This window comes from Austrofundulus limnaeus, unplaced genomic scaffold (assembly GCF_001266775.1).
Source record: "Austrofundulus limnaeus strain Quisiro unplaced genomic scaffold, Austrofundulus_limnaeus-1.0 Scaffold1162, whole genome shotgun sequence".
Lineage (NCBI taxonomy): Eukaryota > Metazoa > Chordata > Actinopteri > Cyprinodontiformes > Rivulidae > Austrofundulus > Austrofundulus limnaeus.
In genome coordinates, this window is record NW_013953564.1 from 30065 (window position 1) to 54118 (window position 24054).

The 24054-nt window shown below is 38.1% G+C and overlaps 2 protein-coding genes across 5 annotated transcripts in view; both read left to right on the forward strand.

The window, feature by feature from the left end:
• sox5 (SRY-box transcription factor 5) overlaps window positions 1-24054 on the forward strand; it is a gene marked incomplete at its 5' end in the record, with an annotated part of 71949 nt that overhangs the window by 28066 nt on the left and 19829 nt on the right.
• LOC106534395 (interleukin-1 receptor accessory protein-like 1-B) lies at window positions 15-24054 on the forward strand (the record flags this gene model as incomplete). Of its 4 annotated transcripts, none has more annotated exon segments than XM_014031022.1 (6): window positions 15-147; window positions 10072-10217; window positions 15824-15970; window positions 20030-20200; window positions 22456-22500; window positions 22940-24054. In XM_014031022.1, coding segments are annotated over 6 exon segments (1364 nt in total), but the record flags the coding sequence as incomplete, so codon positions are not given.

Consider the following 24054-nt stretch of genomic DNA (forward strand, 5'->3'; position numbering starts at 1 on the left):
TTTCTGTTTTGCAGGAAGTCCTTTAAACCTGACTTGCCGAGCGTTTTTTGGCTACAGCGGTGACGTCAGTCCACTCATCTACTGGATGAAGGGGGAAAAGTTCATTGAGGACCTGGATGAAGAAAGAGTCCAGGAGAGCGACATCAAGTAAGAAACACACACAGCTTAGGCTCAAGCCATTTCACTGAATGCAGCCATAATGAGGAATTAATGGCAGAGCCGGATAAATTCACAACAAAGTATTAAATGACAATATCAATGGCTTTGCATGTCTTAGTTCATTAACTCTAAATTGCATTGACTAAACAGAGTCTTTTGGAGAGATTTTCCTTCTTTCTTCAAAGCAAACATCATGCAGAGACCTGAAACTTTGCGTTGGTTATGATTCATTAATTTTGTCGCTTTCTGTTTAAATTACAGTCTCTACTTTTGAATGAGCATGAGCTAGCAGGCAGAAAAAAGTTACAGTACATAAACAACAGAATCACACCCATCAATCATCCTGCAGGTGAAGGTGAAGCTTTTAAAAGAAAGTGAACATTTATTCTGGGGTGGCAGCTTGCAGGAAGCAGAATTTATTAAGGCAAAACAAATAAGGGCTTTTTTATTTTCATTCAAATTTTCTCTGACCAAGTGAGCTTGAGGATAGTGTGAACCACTTGCTACAAAGGCCTTGAAACTGCAACCTTGACAGAGACATTGCTGAGTTGAAAGAGAGCAAAAAATTATCAAATAGTTACTGAAGTGATTTAAACTGGTTACTCTGAAGGAGTCTGACACCTWATAAAACTGACCTTCAGTTTTCTTTATGGGCATTAAAACCTCAGATAATATGTGAAGTTCTCAATATTTTTCACTTCCTGAATAACTAAACAAGACTTTGTTGAGTCATTTACTGCTTTGAGTCATTTACTGCTGCTTGTGTGTCCTCCTCTCAAGGCTTCATAGCCTTTTTGTACTTTGTGGTGTTTTGTTTTCAAACGTTTCAGTTTTCTAGCACCACCGCATCTTGTGAAATGCAAGATGCTGTTTGTTTTTAGATGTCTGTCCTCTTGCCGTACTTTATTACCTTTGTGGAATTGATGAGGCGAATGCCCATCAATGAGAAAAATAAATAAATAAACAGATGAGCTTCATGCATCTATTATCTTTAACTTTCACTCTGTGAGGGGCGGGGTACCTGCTGGACAAACCACATGGTTTTTCACATGTGACAATAGAGTAAATTCATGTGGTTTTTCTGGAAGAGATGGTGCGCTAACCCTGAATTTGCATTGCATGTAGCTCCACTCCAGTCCGCTTTGCCACGCTGTTCACTGTCATTCGTTTCCACCCTGATTTACATTGCGTTCATCTCCGCTCAGCTGCAAAGAACACAGGTGCTCTGAGAAGCATGTGCAGGAAATGCAAGACTGTGCAGTAAATTCAAGTGATAAATGTGGAAGTCAGACCAAAAAAACTCGTGTTGAAGACGAACTGGAATTTGCCTTTTTTATAAATCCATTTTTCAAAGTAAAATTCACATTTTTGTGTGTATGCATACAAGCTACAATCTGCTTCCCAACAAAATAGTATGTTTTGACAGCATGTATGTATGAATTTATCCATATATTTATTAATATAGCTAGGATTTCGACAAAATGTAGTCTGTCTTTRGTGAATTATTTTGACAAAAAAAAGTTGGGCTCACTGCTTTTCCYGTTGGTGCAGTGTGATCTTTGTAGATTGACTCCAAACTTGCTCTGCCATCCCGCAAAACTAGGATCGAACCAAATTTTGGTGGATGGCCGTGCGCACCCAGCTGCCTTGTGGCTGCAGTGTTAATGCTCTCATTGATTATAATGGGTGCATTTCTACTGCAGAGATCGTAGCGACGAATGCAGTGTAAATTAGGGGTTATGATTTCACGCTTTATCGATGCACCAGCCCATGACAGCAGACACCATTTTGGCCTCAACACTGACACAGTTTTGTTCTGTTTGTATCAGCCATATGGGGTTGTTGGATTTTATCCAGATCATCACTTTGAAATGGTGCAAATTCTGCTCTTTATGCTGTGTTGCAACATGCACTAATATGTAAATGATGTGAATGCAGTCATGACTTGTTGTGCATTAACACACTATTTAATCAAAAAATGAATATAGTAATATTTTTGATGGACATTGTAAGACAGCAGTCAATGTCCTTGCCTGTGAACTGAAGGAATGAATGATTTTATTTATTCGGGACAGTATGCAATTAAAACATAATTTGATGCATTGCACCAGATTTAGTCCAAGGCTAATTTACATCTGTAGTCCCATCAAACAGTAAAAACAAAACAACATCCAACAGTAAATTAGAAGTAAGAGAGGAAAAAAACAGAAAATAAAAATATTATAAAATAAAACATTTTGCAATTAGAAAATACAGAAAACACCTTGCAATTAAAATTTTGCAATTAAAAAATACATAAAACACCCCACCCCACTCTCCAAACATAAAATCATGCCCACCTCCACCCCACCCTCCAACGCACACAACCAGAAGCAACTCTAAAATTGATTACCCAGTGCAATTCAATGATTGCAACATTGGTTAGATTTAAGATATTTTTAAAATTATTTTTAAAGCTAATAAAAGAACTACAAGTTTTTACATYATAGGTAGCAGCATTCCTCTGAGCGATGGCTTTAACCGAAAAAGCTGCTTGTCCAAAGGCGGATCGTCGGGCAGGAACTTCACAGTTCTGCCTGGATGTTCTTGTTAAGCGCAAAGAAACAGCTGAATGATAATAAACAAATTTTTGCAAACAGATTGGCACTAAACCGTTTAAAATTTTATATGTTGTTTCTATATTTGAGAAAACTCTAAAATTTTCAAAAGAAAACAAAATATATATAAATATATATATATATAAAAATATTTCTGCACAATCTGACAATGATGGTGTCTTAAAGGCTTGTCAAATATTTTGAGGGCCTGTTTGTAACAAGACTCTACAGGTTTTATTACTGACACATTGGCTTGTCCCCAACATGAAATAAATATGAAATTTGTGAAAAATGGAGTGCATGAATATCTTGGCTGCTTCCAATGACAAACAAGATCTAGCATGTCTAAAATTGACCAGGTTAAATCTAACAGTTTGTGTCATTTTTTAAACATGCTTCTTGTAGTTGAGATTCGAATCCAAAAAAACTTCAAGATATTTAAACTCAGTCACAGTTTAATTTTTTTTTACCCTTGATACAAATGTTTAAATTTAAGGTGTCCAATTTAGTCTTAAAGAAAAATCATACTTTTTGTTTTGTTTACTTTTAAGTCAGACAGGATTGATTTAACCAATCAATCACTTCCTACAGAGCTTTGGTTAATTTATCAGCCGCGAGTTAAGCCGTTTTAGCATGTGTGTACAGAACAGAGTCGTCCGCATATAACTAGACTTCTACATCATGACAAAACTTTGGAAAGAGTTGGTTTTTTTAAGTGAGTGGTTGAAGCAAAATGCAGCATCGAAACCAGGGGTCTCCAACCTTTTTTTTTTTCTTAAGAGCTTTTTTCACAAAATGAAATTATCCAAAAGCTATTTTTTGCAACATTTACTTTTAAACTTAAAAACACGGGCATAAATCCCATGCAGTAACGAATACAGGAGGGGTTTCCCAGGAGCTCTGCAGAGTGTGTCTCAAGGTCTATAAAAGGTGCATGTGAAAACGAATGCCGAACAACCACGTAACTGCACGTCATCTGCTGATCAGCCATACTGAGCCCTAAACAGTTTGATTGACAACCAAGGGGAAAGGACATTTATAGACTGATTGGAATTAAGTGAATTAAGTGCAATATGTGGGGGAAATCCACATTGTTTACAGACAATCCGTACAACTTGACACCTTCGCCTGCAACTCCAAATATAGTGCTGAAACCAAAATGAATTTTTAAAAAGCTTCAGTGTCATTTGATTTTGTTCTAAATTTTGCCTGTAACATTTCCCCCAATAAACTTCAAGTTGTTTAAAACAAGCCTAACTTTAAGTCTTTCCCTCCTGGTGTTGAAATTTTTAAACAAGTGCATAGCCTGGTCCAAGTGCATGTCTCCCATTAGGGCTGTTTGGAGAGGATGCYGCTCTAGGGAGACAGCCCTGTCCGATGGTTAACAACTGCCGTTTTTTCTTTTCTTTTTTTTTTTGCCACCAGCGCTATTGCTATCTCGCTCTCTTCATCCCCCCATAGCAGCATGCAGATGGTCCATCAMCATTTGTGGAGGAGGAAGAAGGCAGGGAGGGAAAAGAAAGAGGGAAGAAATATGTTACAAGTCACTAAAGAGTGACGTATGGAGCACACATTTGTGGTAATGTTTTCTTGTGCACAGATATAAACATACAACCAAACAAATGTCAGTTTAAACAACCCATTTGGTTTCTCTCTTCCTCTGARAACAGGATTCCCTCCTAGCTCAAAGGATGAGGGCTGATCTGTTCAATAATACATACCCATACTTCATGCAGCAGATCAATAATATATTCGATCATCCAGCCTCTGTTGTAGATGCTGACTTTTCTGAGACCTAGCTTTGCTTTTACTTCCATGAACACAACTGGAGATACAGCAAAGGAAAAGGACAACTGGAAAGAATAAAATAACTAAACACAAGCTAATCTGTACTTTTCTATGAGCTCCAGCGTGCTTTCTCCCTCTTGTTTATTAAATCCTATATTTTTCTGAGAGTTAACGCTCACCATCACCCACACATGTTTAGAGCTTTATTGCTACTGTGTCATCAACAACACTTGAGCTCGGAGAAAGGAGCAATCATACCTTGAGCTCCGAGTTTCTGCAGGCATTTATTTATCTAACTCTGAGACCATATTGATTTTGGAGGAGTTCAATTCTTTGGTAAACTGAGTCCATAAATTTTCATTTGTGCCACCAGGACAAGGCTGTCTTCCCCATCCCTGCATGGATGGCTGGACATTAGCATAGCATGCAGAGATTAATAAATTAGCAAAACAAATCTGGGTTCAGCATAATGAAGTAGGTGATCGATACACTATTGACCCAGTTCACTTGGTGTTTTACGAGTGTACATTGTGGAATGAAAGGATGGAATAAATTGATCACTAAATGAGCAAACGCAGAGGTTTTGTTAGTGATGTAAGGTGAAATTGCAGCCATGGGAAAAAGAAAGTCCACCTTAGTGTATTTTTAAGTTTTAATGGCCTATATGCCACAGTCATTAATGACGTATTTCCGGTAAAATTCTTGCCACGCTCCTCCCTTCCACTCCCTGCTTACTGCCTGTGTTTTTACGGTTACCGCTTAGTACTAGTCCGTGAAAAAGTCACAAAAGTTGAAGTTTCTGTGAGCTACTGGTATAAAACATGAGTTCTGTTGTGTGCCGTTGTGTCCACTAAGCAGCAGATACGATTGAGTAGTTGGTTTTTCTCCATTTTCCTCTTGATGAGGAGGTGACAGCTGTGGATCATAGCATTACAGGGAAAACGTATCTTTAAAAGCTCACGCTTGCGTTTATAATCGGCATTTCTAACCTGAGGATATTCAAGAGTCAGCATCAGAAATGAGAAGACGGAGGTTACAAAAGGGAGATGTACATTTATCCCCTTTTACTGCCAAGACCGGGAGAGGAAAGACCTCCTCACAGCTAGCAGGAAGCTAACACAGCAGCCGGTACAGGTAGGTGTATGTGCGTGCGCGCGTTTGTGTTATATGAAATGTTTTTATGCGACTTTGTCATGAGTTTTATGCAAAGGTAAAAGCTTGTTAGAGTGTACATTACAGCGTAGACTAAAGCCGAGTGACGAGCGCCCCCCTCCCTCCCCCCCGAGCACCAAAAGCAGCAGAACCTCCGCCTGATAATCATTACGTTTTCAGTTCACTAACGTTGGGGAAAACGATCCAAACCATACAAGTAGCCCATCAATTTAAAGCCCAGATTCTGCTCTTTACAACAATATAAGTGTCACAGCTCTATGTGAAAAATTCACGGAAAAAGCAGCRACGGAATAGCAAAAAAGGCTAAATTCTGGAACCATAAACACGAATGTCTTTCCTTTGTTTTTATGGGTTTAATTCACTTTGGAGTGATTTTTTCCACTTGGCTGAACCTGTACGTCTCCTGTGTTAATGTTGGTACATGTAATGTGCTAATTCTGTACTGTGGAGATCATTAAGAGTCGTTGTCGGGTGAAAAAATCTTTCGCTAACACTGTGCTGACCGTGAACCGGAAGTGTTGGGAGTGGCATCCAGTGCTGGACCAGATGTCCGTGGCATATAGGCAATCAGGTTCTGAAATTACTCACTGCAAATCTAACTTCAAATGTGCAAAAAATACTATTATACTTGTATCAATATTGGAAATGATCGTGCAAAGAAGGATTTCACGTAAAATCAAGAACATTGTGGACAACGCTGACCATCCTCTTCATCAAGACTGTCATAGAAAGACAAAGTGTCTTCAGTCGGAGGCTTCTTCAATTTCGTTGTAATACAGACCGCTATAGAAGATCTTTCCTGCCCACAGCCATCAGCATCTATAATAATTTTTTAGTTAAATGAGTTACAACAACATAAGATTTCCCTGTGGGATCAATAAAGTATTTTTGAATTGAATTGAACTGAATTGAGTATTTATGAAACAAAGAGAAGCTAAAGCTGTCATTCAAGTTCAGAAAGGTAAAAGGTTTCAATTTCAAGCAATTTTTAATTACAACATTTTTACAGCAAGAAAGATTATACATAAGTGGAAAACAGGACAGCTGTCAACCTTCCCATTGGTGAACTAAATTCAACCGCAGGTCAGATTGCACAATCGTCAGAGAAATGACAAAAAATAAAAATAAAATTAAATTAAAATTAAAAACAAGAGCTCTGCTAGAATAAAGCCTCCCTTCTCTAAAAAGATGCATGGCTTAGGTTTGCTAAGTTGCATCTCAATGAACCACAATATGTCTGGAACAACCAGCAAATCAGCACAAATATCAACTATCAAGCAAAGCAGCAAAAGGACGGTGGTTGAGTTGACCATAAACTCCTCTGTAAACCAAAGTTTTCTAAAGTCTAATTAGACTGCCTGAGCTAAAGCTTGTCCTAATAACTCCAATCTCAGCAGTTGACTTAAAAATAAGAAAATCAAAATATTGCAATATTCAATCAAAGTCTTTACCTTAATCTGAATTAAATGCTGTGGCAGGAGTTGGGCTTTGAGGGAGATGTGCACACATAAAGTCTGCAAACCTCAATGCTTGGACACAAGCATTTTTGCATTGTATGGCTTGACTGTGGTGAGCAGTGGTCCATAACTCTACCACAAGACACTGATAAAGACAGAAAATGACATAATAATAATACTTCAAGTCACTGTTGCTGAAAGCTAAAAGAGCACTTAATTTTTACATGCAACTTATTCATTTCGAATATTTGTGTACACTTCAGGTTAGACTTAAATAATTTAATGTCACATCATTTTGTTATGACTTAAAGTGTAAAATCTTAGAACTGAAAAAGAGTAATCTGCCTTTTTGCCCATGACGCAAAGAAATGGGGCTGCAGTACTTAAAGGTTGACAACAGTTTTGAAACGATCAACATCATCTCCTTTTTGAGGCTCAGGTGGTCATTTTCCTCCAAGTTTTCCATGGCAGTAAGCTGTTTGGGCTCACATCGTGTGATTATGGGAAATGAGAGGCTTCAAAGTGTGCACCGCTCCCTGGAGAGACATGAATTATTCTCATCCCCCAGCCCCCATCCCACTGCACAACAACTTCAGTGTCAACAGCACTGCCACGACACACTTTCAATTACTGATGCCAAATCTCTCCAATGAGCTGTACTTATGTGCAGTTTATCAGCTTGAAGGCAAGAGAAGTGAGTTGCTCGAGAGTCATTATCCCCCCCTACACACTCTAGCAAACACTCTGCCCTCGTCCCACATCCCGCTTCTCATCTCAGCGAACGATACACTCACGCAAACAGCGATGATCTTGTTCTCATTGGGGTTTTGTTTCTTTCACGGCYTCGTTTGTGCTGAGGGTGCCGTAAAAGTAGGCTATGTAGTGAGTGTGAGGTATGAGATGTTCTCTACTCTATCAGGCTCAACCAGCCCAGCGGGGGGTGGGGGGGCACTCATTTACTTTATGGAATATTACTTTCTCTCCATCTTGCCGTTACCATGGCAGCCGCTATAAAAAGATTTTCTTCTCATACCCATTATTTGATCCCCCCCCTCCCAACACCCCACCGCCCTCCCCTCCCCACATACACACATAACCAGAGGAAGATCCCTTTATTGATTTTCATTGCTCATATATTTTGAGCACGGAGGATTGAATTTAAAGCCTATGAAGTCCTCAACTGGAAGGGAACTTCATAAAGATTCCTTTGTAGAATAGGGACATTGTTTTTAGGCATTATTGGCAGAGTTGCACATAAGCAGTGCGCAGGTACGCATGTGCGATCAAAAAACAAAAAAGCGCACCAGATGGGAAGTCACAAAGCTCCCTTGCGTACCTAAGGTTGTACCTGATTGTCTGTCAAAACAACAACTAGCAGGGCTCTAGAGAGCAACCAGTTTGGTTGCAAACGCGACCTGATTTCTTAAAAAAATTTAAAAAAGAATCCAGCCGCACTGTTGTGACTGGATCATTGTTCGGTGCGCCAGAGCGGGACCCTGATATGAGGATTAAACAGACACTGCCTTCAACAAATCAGATGAAGTCCAGAGCCATTTTATCCAATCAGAGCAGAGCAGGGTGGGACTTTCAGTGAGAGCAAGTGTGGTTGAAGCAGCGTGCCGGCTCGAGTCGAATCGAGCTGCTGCAGCAATCAGTCCTGACATCTCCTCCTCCGCTCCTCCTGCACTTTGCTCCTGAACTACCAGAGACTTTGGTCTGTAAAACCTAACTTTATATTAAATATGTGTTCAGAATGTTGTTATCAAACAGATCTGTCCAACTCTGTGTGAGTGACTAAACTCTCCTCCTGAGAGACTGCTGTATGAGCGCGTCGCTGCGTGCGTAGGCTGTCTGTGAGATTCACTGAGTTCTTCTAATTAAACCACATTAACTAACAGAACATTTGTTTGCCCCATATTAAAGCAAAGACGATTTTCTGTTTAACACCCCGGTAAAAAAAATATAAATATATATTAAAAATATAAAAAACAACTTGCCATGTTCTCCAGGTGAAAGAGCTTTAAATCTTATTTTAATTTATCATAAAGATCACAAATTTCATTCACAATTTTATATAAAAAACAAGGTTCTTGATTTGATAAACTTATTTATATGTAGGACCATACTGTGATGCAGCTTTTCTGGGATAAATGTAATTTATTAAACGATCAAATACAAAGAATAAATAATTACATGACCTGAAACCATCTAAATAATATAATATTTTTGAATAAAATAGTCTTTTAAAAAAGAAATCAGTCTAACAAATAAAACATTTGTATGTTTTAAGTTATTTTGTTCTGTGCAAAAGACAGATATTTGCTGCTTGGGTTGGAGAGTGTTGAAAGCTGGTTTAACCAAGCCCAAAGATTCCGAAGACCAAACAGGAGTTGTCCATCTGAGGGACATGTGCAGTTTAAAAGACATTTAACCATGAAATGTTCAGTTTGCAATGTTTATATGACATACACCCAGTCCCTCAGCCACTTAGGTAGTTTACAAAAATTATGCAGAGTAAAAGAATAACTTAAAAAAACTTGTTGGACTGATTTGGCATGATGTCATGAGACGTTGCAGCTGATAGGAGTCATAAAACAGAACAGGGGGACGTTAGATGCTCTGACACCATGAATGTATTAAATGAGTGAAGGAAAATATGAGTGAGCACCAAGCAAAAACCCTGGGTTCTCCCCTGAGAACCAGACCAAAAATTTTATGTGCAACCCTGYTTATTGGTTAGTTCTAATTTATAATAATCCAAACTAAATGATGTCCCTTACAATGGTGTTAGTCAACAAATTAAAAGAAACACTGTTTTTTGCATGTTTGTTTGTTTGTTTGTTTGTTTGTTTGTTTGTTTGTTTGTTTGTTTGTTTGTTTGTTTGTTTGTTTTACAGGCTCATCAAGGAGCATCTTGGTGAACAAGAAGTGGCGATTTCCTTGATGATTGACTTCTTAGAGGAGGAGGACTTGGGAAATTATTCCTGCTATGTGGAAAATCGTTTCGGTCGTCGCCAGGCCAACATCCAGATTTTCAGGAGGGGTAAGGACTTTTGGGCATTTCCCACTAAAATCTTAAGTAACCTTTAAAATAAGTTTTGTGGTTTTAATAAACATCTTATTTCTTACTGCCTGGCAGCAACAGGTGTTGTTTGCTACTTTGTTTTCTTTCCTTTTAAGCTGAACAATAAACTCAGTGATGTGATAAAATATTTTTAAAATAATGTTAAACATAATTTCTATATGTGTAAAAATTGTTAACTACAGTTGCAGGAAAAAGTATGTGAACACTTTGGGATTTCTTGGATTTCTACATGAATTGATCGTTAAATGTGTTCTGATCTTCATCAAAGTCCCAACAATAGACAAACACAGTCTGCTTAAACTTTCACACAAAAATTATATGTTTGCATGGTTTTATTGAACACAACATGTAAACATCCACAGTGCAGGGTGGAAAAAGTATGTTAACCCCTAGGCAAATGACTTTTCTAAGAGCTAATTGGAGCTAGGTGTCGGCCAACCTGGAGCCCAATCAATGTGATGAGATTAAATGTGCCCTGCCCCCATAAAAAAACACCAAATTTGTTTGCTGCTCTTAAGAAGCATTGCTTGATATGAATCATGACTCACACAAAAGAGCTCTCAGAAGACCTACGTTCAAGAATTGTTGATTTGCATGAAGCTGGAAAGAGTTACAAAAGTACAGTATCTCTGAAAGCCTTGATGTTCATGTGTCCACAGTAAGACAAGACGGTCTACAAGTGGAGAAAGTTCATCACTGTTACTACTCGCCCTAYGTGTGGGTGTCCTGTAAAGATGACTGCAGTGATCAATGAAGTGAGGAAAAATCCTAGTCAGCTAAAGACTTACAGAAATCTGACACATGCTAACATTTTTGTTGTCAAATCTACAATACGTAAAACGTTACACAAGAATGGAGTTCATGGGAGGACACCACGGAGGAAGCCACTGCTGTCAAAAAAAAAACATTGCTTCACATTTTATGTTTGCGAAAGAGCACCTGGATGTTCCACAGCACTACTGGCAAAATGTCCTGTGAACAGATGAAACCAAAATTGGGTTGTTTGGAAGGAACACACAAAACTATGTAGAGAAAAAAAGGCACAGCACACCATCATCAAAACCTCCTCCCTACTGTGAAATACGGTGGAGGGGTATCATGGTTTGGGGCTGCTTTGCTGCCTCAGGGCCTGGACGGATTGCCGTCATCAATGGAAAAATGAATTCACAAGTTTACCAAGACATTTTGCAGGAAAATTTAAGACCTTCTGTCCGCCAACTGAAGTGTCCGCCAACTGAAACTCAACAGAGGATGGATGATGCAGCAGGACAATGACCCAAAACATAGAAGTAAATCAACAACTGAATGGCTTCAATAGAAGAAAATATGCCTTCTGGAGTGGCCRAGTCAGAGTCCTGACCTCAACCCAATTGAGATGCTATGGCATGACCTCAAGAGAGCGATTCACACCAGATATCCCAAGAATATTGCTGAACAGAAATAGTTTTGTGAAGAGGAATGGTCCAAAATTCCTCCTGACCATTGTGCAGGCCTGATCTGCAACTGCAGGAAATGTTTGGTTGAGGTTATTGCTGCAAAGGGAGGGTCAACCAATTTTTCAATCCAAAGGTTCACATACTTTTTCCACCCTGCACTGTGGATGTGTGGGGTCAGTGAATATTGAACACATGTTGTGTTCAATAAAACCATGCAAACATATAATTTTTGTGTGATATAAGWTTAAGCAGATTGTGTTTGTCTATTGTTGTGACTTTGATGAAGATCAGAAGACATTTAATGACCAATTTATGCAGAAATGCAAGAAATCCCTAAGGGTTCACATACTTTTTCATGCAACTGTCCATCATAAAATCCATCTTTCTGTGACCCTTTTAAGCTTCAAATGAAAAAGTYGACAGAGATGTTTTAATTGTTTTGCCAAAATGCCAATTTCTTTCTTTTAATGTGCTTTTTTTTTAATTTATCTATTTATTTGTTAATTGCGTCTATGCTCCATGATMTACTGCTACCAAAAATAATAACACACTATATTCCCAATTGAGCTGCAGTTGTATGTTTTTGCTTTCTTTCTTTTTTTTTAAATTGAAAAACCAAAGTAAATACAAACACAGAGTAGCAAACCAAAAACTGGGATGGAAATGGAAAAACAGCAGCCAAACAGGAATTATCAGATCCTAGCAGAATCATTTAATCAGATGGAAATATTTTAGATATGTTGTGCATTATTTTTACCCAAACTTCAAGATTCCATTTGATTATATTTGATCTTATCTGCACCACCAGCTTTGAAGCTTTTTTTTTTTGTCTCTCATCTCTGAAGCTCTTTTTATGCACTAGCTGTCACCCCAGAAGAGAAGTAATTTGATGGCTGTTTAAACAGCAAATTGGTCTTCAGCTTTTCCCACCAGGCCYATACATCCCGCATACAATTACATTTTAAGGCCTTATATGTCTGTTTCCCCACTTTAATCTCTTTCTCTGTGATCGTCCTTTTGTAGACAGCCCAGTTCCATTTGAGTGGTCTTTGCAGACTGCAGACAGCTTCATTTAACTCCCTTTGTCAAAGGAAAAGGATGCTAAGTCGAGCTCGCTCTGTCTCTCTCATCCACATCTGATGTCTATTTCATGTTTCTCTTCAAAGCGTTGACCACTTGAAGGCCCTGCAGCACATCTAATGTCACTGGAAGCACCTTTCCTTGTACCTCAATGGGAAGGAATAGGAAGAAGGGCATTGGTCAGTGAGACATAAACAACTTACAGAAGAATGAAGATTGCCAATAATTAGCTATAAACTTTAAAGTTAGGAAAAACAACCAAGTGGAGGCTCAAACAGTGCTGTTTTTCTATCACTTACTATATTGTTTTAATGTTTTTTAAAGAAAAGTCCAGCATAACGCACAAACTGAGCAAGAATGTATGTTCTTTAGATCAGCGCTTTGTGAGGATGTAAAAAACATGGAATAAAGCCAACGTTAAATGGTTTTAATGTGCAAGATTTTGTTGTCTAGTTGTTGTTTTTTTTATTTTCAGGATTAAACTTGTATGTTAGTTTTACAAGGGCTTTGGTATGTTTAATGTTTTTGCTTTATTTTTTGCCTTTTTTAATTTAAATGATTTGAACCCTTAAAAAAGAAAAAAATATTGTTTTTAWAGGTGAAATTTCTATGGTTCAGTTCAATCTTTAACAGAAATGTGTGTGCATGGAGGTGTTAGGTGGGAGAATCTAATGGGTTATTAACATAGAACAAGGTCTTCCAAAACAATCTTTGTACTTGTGTATATTTCTAAAAGTTTCCTCATAAATACTTTTCCAGAAAAGTTTTTATACACACAGAAATACTGAAAACAACCCAAAACAGTGTAGTAACTATGGTTGGCCTGTGTGTGGTGTTGTAACATTGGTAAAAAACAGGAAAAGAAAAACCTAAACAGGAAAAAAGCATAGATCATGAACTTATACACTAAAGAAGAAGATGTCCTCAAGGTTAGATTAGAGGTAACACTGTTTTTAAGAGAATTGTGTTTTTAATGTAACTTTTTGTCACTAATCTGCTATTGGCAAAATCTAACCTGTTGTACAAAAAATAAATAAGCATAATCTAGGCTTSTAAAATGTGGATAGCCCCTAAGTGATATGGTGATTGAACCCACTCTAGTTAGACTTGGTGTTTGTGCATAACAAAGGTAAAAAGGTCTGCTTTTCTCCAAGAGAAAACTTGTTTTTATTGTGTGTGTGTGTGTGGGGGGGGGGGGGTTAAACTTTTCTCTTAATCAGTTGGCGGTATTTACAATTTAATCTACATAATTTTGTTTGTCAATTAAAAAAAGCATTTAACAGATATTCAGTCGAGTTAAACAGCAGTTCGTATCTTTTGAAGTAGGGTTCTGTTGAATGTAAGGAACAATTAATTATCTCATTCAGTGCAGATAATTGAACAATTTCAGTTCAGAAAATATAGTAAAAATTAAACTCCCTTCATTTAAAGAGCAAGCAGCAAAAGTCTAAATAACATTGAGCATAACTTTTCCATAGAACCCCACTTTTCAAATATGAATTATTGCTTTAATATAGATAGCATATGCAAAAGGAGATTTCCTAATAATGATTTATTATTTATTTGATTTCATTAAAATCAATTTATTTTTTATTAGTTGATTATAGTTTTTTAATGACAGTAAGATACAGCTGGCTTAGCTCACTGTATTTATGAATCATCTRTTTGACCAGATTCAAACAGGGATGTCAAACTCATTTTCACTGAGGGCCACATGAGCGTCATGGTGGCCCTCAAAGTGCCAGTTGTAATGAACTTTGATGTTTCATGTTAAACTTTGACTGAATAATGTTTTAACGTGTCCTCTTTTAAACACTGATAAGAATCGGTATGACTGATTAAATCTGAAATAAATACAAAAATATTATTAAACGTAAAACTAATAAAGTTTTACTGACTGATGAGTTTCTAGTAAGTAACTAATATGCATCATGGCAGATTTAGTTTATGGTTGATGCTGACTAAGCAGCTTATTTTCAGACATTAATATTGTACTATCCAACTAAATTGCTCAGTTACTTAAAGTTACACAAACAGTTCAGCGGCAGGGCAATTGTTATTTTCTTTCACATTTTAAGTTTATTTTTTTGCATTTAATCATACATTTAAAGTTAACCATTGATGTAAGAAACAATTTTCATGTACCCCCCCCCCCGTACCTACATGGGAGTCACCCCGCGGGCCTAGAGTTTGACACATGTGCACTATAATTTAAACAACAAAAAGTTATATTTAAATGTTTTTTTTCCTGCATCACAAAGGAGCTGCTACAGCTTGTAAAGATATGTACATTTGCTCTGTCTTTGATAATAAAGAGACAGCATTGCGGTTGCCATGGCAGCCGCACATTGTTAAAGCCCACAGTGTGACAGAGATAAAAGGTGAACGTGTTCTAGCTGAACCAACCAGGTAAACGCTGCTTTAATACACATCATAACTCATCCCRGAGTCGGGCCTCTGGAGAGATGTGGAGGCGATAATAGAGAAGAGAAATGAACTGAGAAAGGAGGGAAACGCAGATGGGGTARGACGGCAAGACGAGTGACAGAAAGATGAGTAATCCAAAAGTTGTTATTTTGAAAATGCCGCCATCCATGTCAGGAATTGTTACGATGCTCCAACAAATGACAGCCAGAGTGCAGAGCTGTGTCATTGCTGTGCCAGGCCAAAGAAATGAAACCCCATTTCTCGTTAGTTTCTTTTTTCCTGTGTCTTTCTGCACTGTATTCTTTCATTTTTTCTCAAACTCGTTATGAGCCTCATGTCTCTGAAGATTGATTCTGCTCTTCTCTGCACTGAGCTTAGCGCTGAAAAATCGGGGAAATTGTCCAGCTCTCTGGCAAATGTAAATGCTTTATTTGAATGCCTCTGAGTTTAACAGGAGAAATGAACAAATTAAAAGAACCTCTGGTCAAAACCAGTGCAGAAACGGCTCCTGCTCAGGAAAAAAAACTGTAAAGGAGTTGAGACTTTTGTGTCAGCATTTCTGTTTTCTTTTTTTCTTCCTATTCTTTCCTTATTTTTGGCTTCTGTGTGTGTTGTCCTCAGCAGAGCTCATGTACACAGTGGAGCTGGCAGGAGGGCTGGGAGCGATCCTGCTGCTGCTCATCTTCCTCATCTCCCTGTACAAATGCTACAAGATTGAGCTGATGCTTTTCTACAGGAGGAACTTTGGCAGCGAGGATGTGGATGGAGGTAAAGTCAACTCAGTGCATCCAAAAAATTAAAGCGCTAAGTATTTCTTGAAATAATGCACATCACCCACCACCTTTCTTGCATAGCTACTAGAGTAGCTTTATGTTTAAGAAATAACAGTGTAACCATTTTAGTCAAACCTTGAAGTTAGCATGTGCAATCTCATGCAATGTTACAAAATTTCGTGCTGARTGAATGTGTTGTAAATGACTATCAGATACTTTTACTCAGTGGTGGGCAGCACTAATCTAAAAAAAATAGTTCCACTAGGCCCTAAAACACTAACACAAATATTTAGGTCCCCTAATTATAAAGCACTAACGCACTGAAAAATTTAGCAAAAGCTAATCCTAAAGCACTAAAATAACCCATTCAACCCATGATCATTCTTCAACAGACAACGAGTCACTTATTGCCATGTTGCTCTCTTAAAACTTATCATTGACATTCCACAGCCATATTTGAGTTCATATATTGTCAATATATTGTCACCTAGTGGATAAGTGACACATATGATACAAATGAACAAAATGTGACAGCTTTCACCCTCAGCTGTTAACATTAACATTGATCAATAACATTTATAGACCTCAGTTAGTGCTTCTAAATTTCGCCTACAAATTTAGCAAGGGCTAATCCACTAATGAATTTTAAAATTAGCAAAAGCCCTAAAGCAATGATCAGGAAATTACTTCCCCTAGTAGTGCTTTAGTTCTTTACCGATGTAAAAATGAGTTGAGTGAATTTGCCCACACAATTTCGGCAATTGCTTTATGGCAAATGTCCTTCCTGACACAACTTGGACTCAAACCTGCAGTCTCAGAATGACAAGACTGTTTGTAACATTGACCACTGAGCATTCTCTACATGGAAAAAACATTATTATACACAACAGCATTTCAGCGGCAAAAGATTAAAAACTACTCTGCCCAGGCTGGCCCATGGCATAGGCAGTTTATGCTAATGCTAAGGGCACTGTCCATCCAGGGGGTACCACATATAGAAAAGGGAAAAAAAAGCTTAGCTCAACAAATACACTGTTCTTTAAAGATTTTATACATTTCATGTGGGTATAGTTGATTTAGTCTGTAAAATAGTCACCAGTTACTCAGGTTTATAATTTGTTCTGTGTATTACTCAGGTTTATAATTTGTTCTGTGTATTTCTCAGAGTAGTGTCTTTGTTACATGAGGTTATACAGAGCAGAGGATGTTTTGTGATAAAAGCACCATAAATGCAGTCAAGGCCAACTCATGGTGCTCAGTGTGTAAAAAAAAATAAGGGTAATGAAATTTCCAAGTATGATTTTAAATAAAGTTCAGGTTAAAGGCTAGTTTTCAGTGTTTCACCTTCATAAAATACTGACTTAATGTCATTTTAGTAATTCAAGGAATTATACAGTGTTAAGAATTTAGCAAAATGCTCTTCAAATGGCTGGAAAATGCATCGTTTTTAGTAGATAAAAAAGTACTGGGTGGCATGCCCCCAGACCCCCCTAGAACTGCTTCAGTATCGGTGTCAGTAGATCTTATGGTATTAGGCAGATGTCTGAGTTTCTGTCTCAGATTTATTGTTGTTACTTGTTATAATTGGACAAACTGTCTTCTCTTGTTTAATTTTAAATGTAAATATATGTAAATTGGCATTGAGATTTTAAAAACTGCACAGGAGGCTCCACCAAGAATCTTGCCTAGGGCACCAAATTGTCTTAACAAAATTGTCTTAACAAAAATATAAATGTCAAATGAATGTGCCACTGTAGGTTCATTAAAATAATTTTAGCTGAATTTATCCAGAGAAGATACATCTAATTGTCTTATTTTTTTTTCAATAAACCAGAGACTATTTGTTCTCTCTGACTGCATCATGTGAGGTGCATGGAATCATGTATYTTTACTGCCATGCTGCTATGACTGGGCTTGGGGGAAAAGGAGAAGGATTTCCAATTTGTTGGCCATTTAAAAACAGATCTGTCTCAATATGTCAGGGAAGGAAGCTCACGTTGTGCTGACGAAGGCCCAGGTATTGGCAAGCAGGGACTGCCTGGGCTCAAAGCACCCTCCCTGAGTGACAAATTGCAGCAAAAACAGCCTGAAATTGTTGGCAGTTACTTGTTTTCCTCACCAAACATAGCTAACTTTTTCCTCTCAGTTAAGGAGTTGTCTGTCCTAGAATTTTCCTTTTTGTGTTTTTGCCTTTTGAATATTCAAGTAATTTGGAAACAAGAAACTCATAGCTTTTTGTTTCTCCAGTAGTATGAATTATCTATAACACACAGTTTTGTTGACTCAAACTTCCTACATGATTAAGTCATACTGTCAGGGATGGCTGATACAAGCTGTTTTCGATTTTCTGGCTTTGCTAGGTGGTTAATTTGTGTCGCTGGTTGCTAATTTGAAAGCTCCGTTTGATGTTTGGATCCAGTCGAGCACAGCTCTGGCCTTTCCAGGGAGTTTTAAAGCTGTGCACAGTTCTCAAAGAGTTTTTGAGAAAAAAGTCTCTCTTCCCTCTTTGGCTGGCCCACATTCAAGTTTCTGCAAAGAATAATGACTAGGACTTGCTGAACATGTCATTGTACAGTTTTGTTTTGTTTTTTTTTCTTCTCTGCACTTATTTTCTACTGAGAAATTACTTTGAGGTGGGGAACAGAGTATAGCTTCAGTGTTGATTGGCATCTATTTGTATCTAACCTGTTTTATTTCTGATAAACACATGAATGTGCGAGTCCTGGGATTTTTTTCTTTGTACATTGGTTTTTAATATAAGCCATTTTGTTCAATATTGGGCACAAAACATCAATTGTTTGTGGGGAAGAGTCTCTCTCTTTTAACATCCAGACTCTAAACTGGACAGCAAAGACTGATTTAAAACCACAAAATGCAGGATAAGTCTCATATCTGAACATTTGCTGTTGCTCTTGTGATTAAGAGGAATAAATTCTACCAGCCAGGATCTAAAAGTTGATATTAAAAAAATCATTGCAGTGTAGAAGGAATTGTTATGGCAGGAACTGGGAAAATTACGTTAGCACAAAACTGCATTTTCTCAAAGTTCTGATGCAATGAAGTGACATTTTGACATGAATGGATGTAATTGTTGCTCTGAAGAAAAATACAACTATGACTTGAAATYGCTTTACTTAAGCATAGTAAGCAAGGTTTTCTAAATCTGGGTTGCTCTGCTAATTTGAAGCCATTATCAGAAGCAGCACAGTTGAACTCAGTGAACTGAAACAATACGATCAACGTTTTTGTCCTCTTGGGCAAATTTGTCCTAGACTGAAAATGCTGCACTTTACAGTTCAACAAAAAGAAAATATGCACTAGACGGTTGAAGCTCTGTCATTACAGTACACCAAAATACCACACACACAGTTCATTCACAGTAAAGACACACTGCACATAACCCATACTGCACACCCCTTTAAAACTGAGGCCTCATGGTTCATTTTGTACCAAGGGCAGCAGGAAGGTTAAAAATGGAATTTGTACATAACTCACAGAAGTAGAAATTATATCTGGAAATTACTGTTTATTTCAAAGTATAAATACTGTAAACAATGTAAAATGAGTGTAAAAGACTCCACAGATAATTAGTGTTTGCTGGTTAACAAAAAGGACTCTAACTCAGACATTTTTACAGGTATTGAGCTAAAATTTAATATGAATCTTTTATTGGCCTAATTGATCACTGCACATTTAGACTTCATCAATTAATAATTTTGCAAACCTGTCTTAAGCCATGTATTAACATTAAAATAAATAATTAAAATGGTTACTGAAGGTTATTGATCAAGTTTAAAAAAAGAGATTTAAATATTAGCACAARGTGATTGAGTTTTCACAAAACAATATGAATTAGACGAACCAATGTGGACTGCGAGCCAATTTTCCTACCAGGTTTACGTTAAAGTACATTTAATGAAATGTTTCTTGAAAAAAATGTGCCGTTATTGATTCAGAAGTGCAGCTGTGAGTTAGACATCACTATGTTCATTCTGTGTTTGTTTGTTGTTTTTTWATTCATTGTCATGTTTTCATTTTATTTTATTTTTTTCAGAGAACAAAGACTACGATGCATATCTGTCTTACACCAAAGTGGACCCTGATCAGTGGAGTCAGGAGACCAGAGAGGAGGAGCGCTTCGCCCTGGAGATACTTCCTGACGTGCTGGAAAAACATTACGGTTACAAACTTTTCATTCCAGATCGAGACCTCATACCAACAGGAAGTAAGCACCATGAGTCTATGCATGTGTGAGAGAGAAAGTCACAAATACTTTAATACTATAAAAATCAAATGGTGTTTGAATTTGCTTTAAATAACATGTTGCTCCAGTATTTAGTTCATTACTTTACACTTTGTTGTAGTTTTGAGTGTTGTTTTTGTGTTTGTCCTCAGTGTTGGCTGTCACTGTCGCTGTCTTGTGTTTTATGTGCTGCAAAGAACCAATTTGAACTGAGACTAATACAACATCCACAACTAATTCATAACATTGTGACCTGTTGTCTGATAAAAACGCCACCAAAGCTTTTAAAATAAAACATGAGGCCTCAATGAAATGAATTTGAGTGTTGGCAGATGCTCAGTTGGATCTAGAGCAGGAGATTTAATCAACACCTCAAGTTTACATGTGTCCCTGAAGCTGTTCATGAACCATTGTTAGGGTGTGGTTTGTTAAATTGTCATTATAGAAAAGGCTACTGTTATCAGGGAATAGTATAATATCGTAGTATAATATCGTAGCACATAACCCAATGAACGTTTTTAACTGTACAATAATGTCTCTGCTAAAAATAAGGCTAAATTGATTTAAAACATATGCTTGTTTATAGCCAATGTTTAGTCCCAGAAAATTTTATCGTTTAGCATAAGCAGTTTTGTCCCCATCTGCTTTTTAACCACCAAAACTGTGATTTAAAAGTACTTGTTAAAAAAATTACTGTCAACATGAATAAAATTTCTAGTAGTTTCTTGGAAGCACATTATAGCAAATATATAACATAACATAAATTATACAGTTTCTACAAGGACAAGCTGTCAGAGGACAGAGTTGAATTATTATTTATAAGAAAAAAAGAAAGACAGAAATTAAAGTTGTACATGAATAATGACATGAATCAAAAACTGACTGAACATGGACAATATTGTTTTAGTGCCTACATATATGCTCAGTCATGTGTGTTTGAGTCTCACACTGGACATCTTTATGTACAGTATTTTTTGCCAAACTCAGCTGACTGGAGACATTAATGTAACATTTAAAACTAGGTTCAGACATCTTAAAAACTGCCATGGTGATATTATTCAGCCCAGTTTCATCCTATGAACAATTTAGATATATTTTCAATGCAAAATTGCTCCCGTTGGCGAACCTTCTCTTCACTGTCTTTAACTGGGCAATAATTGAGTGATTTGAATGATATGACAGAACAGCCCAAATCATCTTCTGTAGTCCAGTTTGGATCATGCGTTCATTGTAGCTGTTTTTTTAGTTGTGGTCAGACGTCACTTTGTGGTCCCTGTTCTTTGTGTGAGAGTGCAGCTTCAAACTCTGATTGAAACCTTTTCATCAACCGCAGCACAAATGTTTTCTGAAAATTGATCATGTGTATCAGTGAGCACTAGTCAGTCATGAGCTTGCTGTTAATTTGCATGTTATTTTATATTTTGACCACTCGACAAGAAAAGTCCCACAGGATCTCCTCTAAACTTTTATTGCTCTGGTCATTTCGCTAACAAATGCAATGCTATCAAAATAATCATGAGTTTTTGAATCTTTGTGGTCATAATGCTATGGCTGATGGGTGTTTCCATAGAGGATAAATGTAATATTCAGAACTAAGATATCAACAAGACCCTTTTCCATGTATCTTCTGAAACCGCTTAGATTAAAGATCAAAGGTTTTTTGCTGGCTGTTCCCTAACTGGCTCCTACAGATGAGGGAATACAGTACAGTATGCGCTGTGTACTGGGAGCTGATATATTGAACAAATTTATCGTCCTTTTCGGTTTTCATCCATGCATTAATAAAAATGTGAAAATTCTGTCTGAACATATTCTCATGTGAGAGGACTCATGCCTGCTTAGCACTTCGTCTGTACTAGCGGTACACAGTGTGCTCCAGTTTGGAGCAACACTGCGTGTTTGTACTGTAGGCTTCATGCAGAACAGATAAAACGCAAACACATCCTACTTGGTCCAGACAGAATTAAACATCAGTGGGAAATATGCAAACGTCTCTGAGCCCCGCTGACTGAGCCGCCTCTATCCTTTAATCAAAAGAAAATTGCCGCCAGTGTCAGTGCCAAGCAGAATCATTGCAGATGAATGTCCAATCAGGGAAAACATGGTATGTGATTAATTATATGTGAAGTAAAAAAAATGAGTGAGCGGATGTGCTGCCACTTTTACAGCGGTGTTATGTGTCTGTGTCTGTTCTGTGTACTTGCCTGTGACCTGAATGTGAAAATGTTTATGTTTAGGTCTCACCAATGAGCATTACCAGGATGACACACGACTCTTTGGAGGTACTCGCCCTCAGTCTTTTCCTCTTGCATTCAGCTGCTTTCATCTACTTGCTCCTAGGACACTGCAGAGCAGTGCACCATAAATCATTAGCGCCAAGTTAAAACCTTATGGGTCTGCTCATCTCAAACATGAAATAATAATGTACACACTGCACCAGAAACATATACATACTTCTGATTTGTCATTTTGGGTGCACAACATTATCCCCTGCCTTTCACCTTTCAGCAGCAGGCAGTGGACATTTTTAGATGTTGTAAATATAATTGTAATGTCCTCTTGACTTTAAGTCAGCTGTCATTGTCCTGTCTTTTGTGGATCAGGCTGGATGTTCATCAGTCATTAAGTGTTGTGGTTTGAACACATCAGACTGCATCAGACTTTTACTAAATGTGCATTTCTCCTCTAAAAATGTCTATCATTACTTCCTGTTTCCTGCAGCCTACATAGAGGACGTGGCACGTTGTGTAGACCAGAGCAAACGTCTCATTATAGTCATGACACCCAACTATGTAGTGCGACGAGGCTGGAGCATRTTTGAGCTGGAGACGAGGCTGCGCAACATGCTGGTGACTGGCGAGATTAAAGTCATCCTGATTGAGTGTGCTGAGCTGCGCGGCATCATGAACTACCAGGAGGTGGAGGCCCTCAAACACACCATCAAAACCCTCACCGTCATCAAGTGGCAGGGCCCCAAAAGCAACAAGCTCGACTCAAAATTCTGGAAGCAGCTGCAGTATGAGATGCCCTTCAGGCGCACCGAGCCCATGCTCACGCACGAGCCGGCGCTGGACGTCAGCGAGCAGGGTCCGTTCGGAGAGCTGCAGACCGTCTCTGCCATCTCAATGGCGGCAGCCACCTCCACCGCCATGGCCACGGCCCACCCGGAGCTGCGCTCATCCTTCCACAACACGTACCACACCACCTTGAGGCAGAAACACTACTACCGCAGCTACGAATATGACATACCCCCGGGGGGCACCCTGCCACCTCTGTCGTCTCTGGGMAACCAGCATACCTACTGCAACATCCCACTAACGCTGCTGAACGGGCAGAGGCCTCCCAGAAAGAGCCGAGAACACAGCCTTGAGGAGCCTCACGCCAACAACGCCATGCTCCCTCTGCTGCCGAGAGAAACCAGTATCTCCAGCGTCATTTGGTAGTGACGAGCTGACGTCGAGTTGATGTTAGAAAAATCCAACGGGGTCAGACATGACTGGGTTCTGTCAAATGAGTTTTGGATCAATCGAGCAAGGTACAGGAGGTTTGTGGATGTGGGTTCCCTCGTCTTTCTAGTGAATTCTTTTCTAGAGGACATTTTCTACATAAAGTTCAAAGGAACTTAAATGGAAACACTGTTTTATCAACGAACGAGAAACAGACTCACAAGAACTCCACATTAAGGAGCAAACACTCTATGGCAATTGCACACATGAACACACACAAAGAAAAAATGTGCATACATTAAACAAAAGGAAAACAGGGTTTGTACATATATTTGCATTTTATTAGTAGCATCTGTGTTTTCCTGTTTTTGTTTTTGTTTTTTTGTTGTT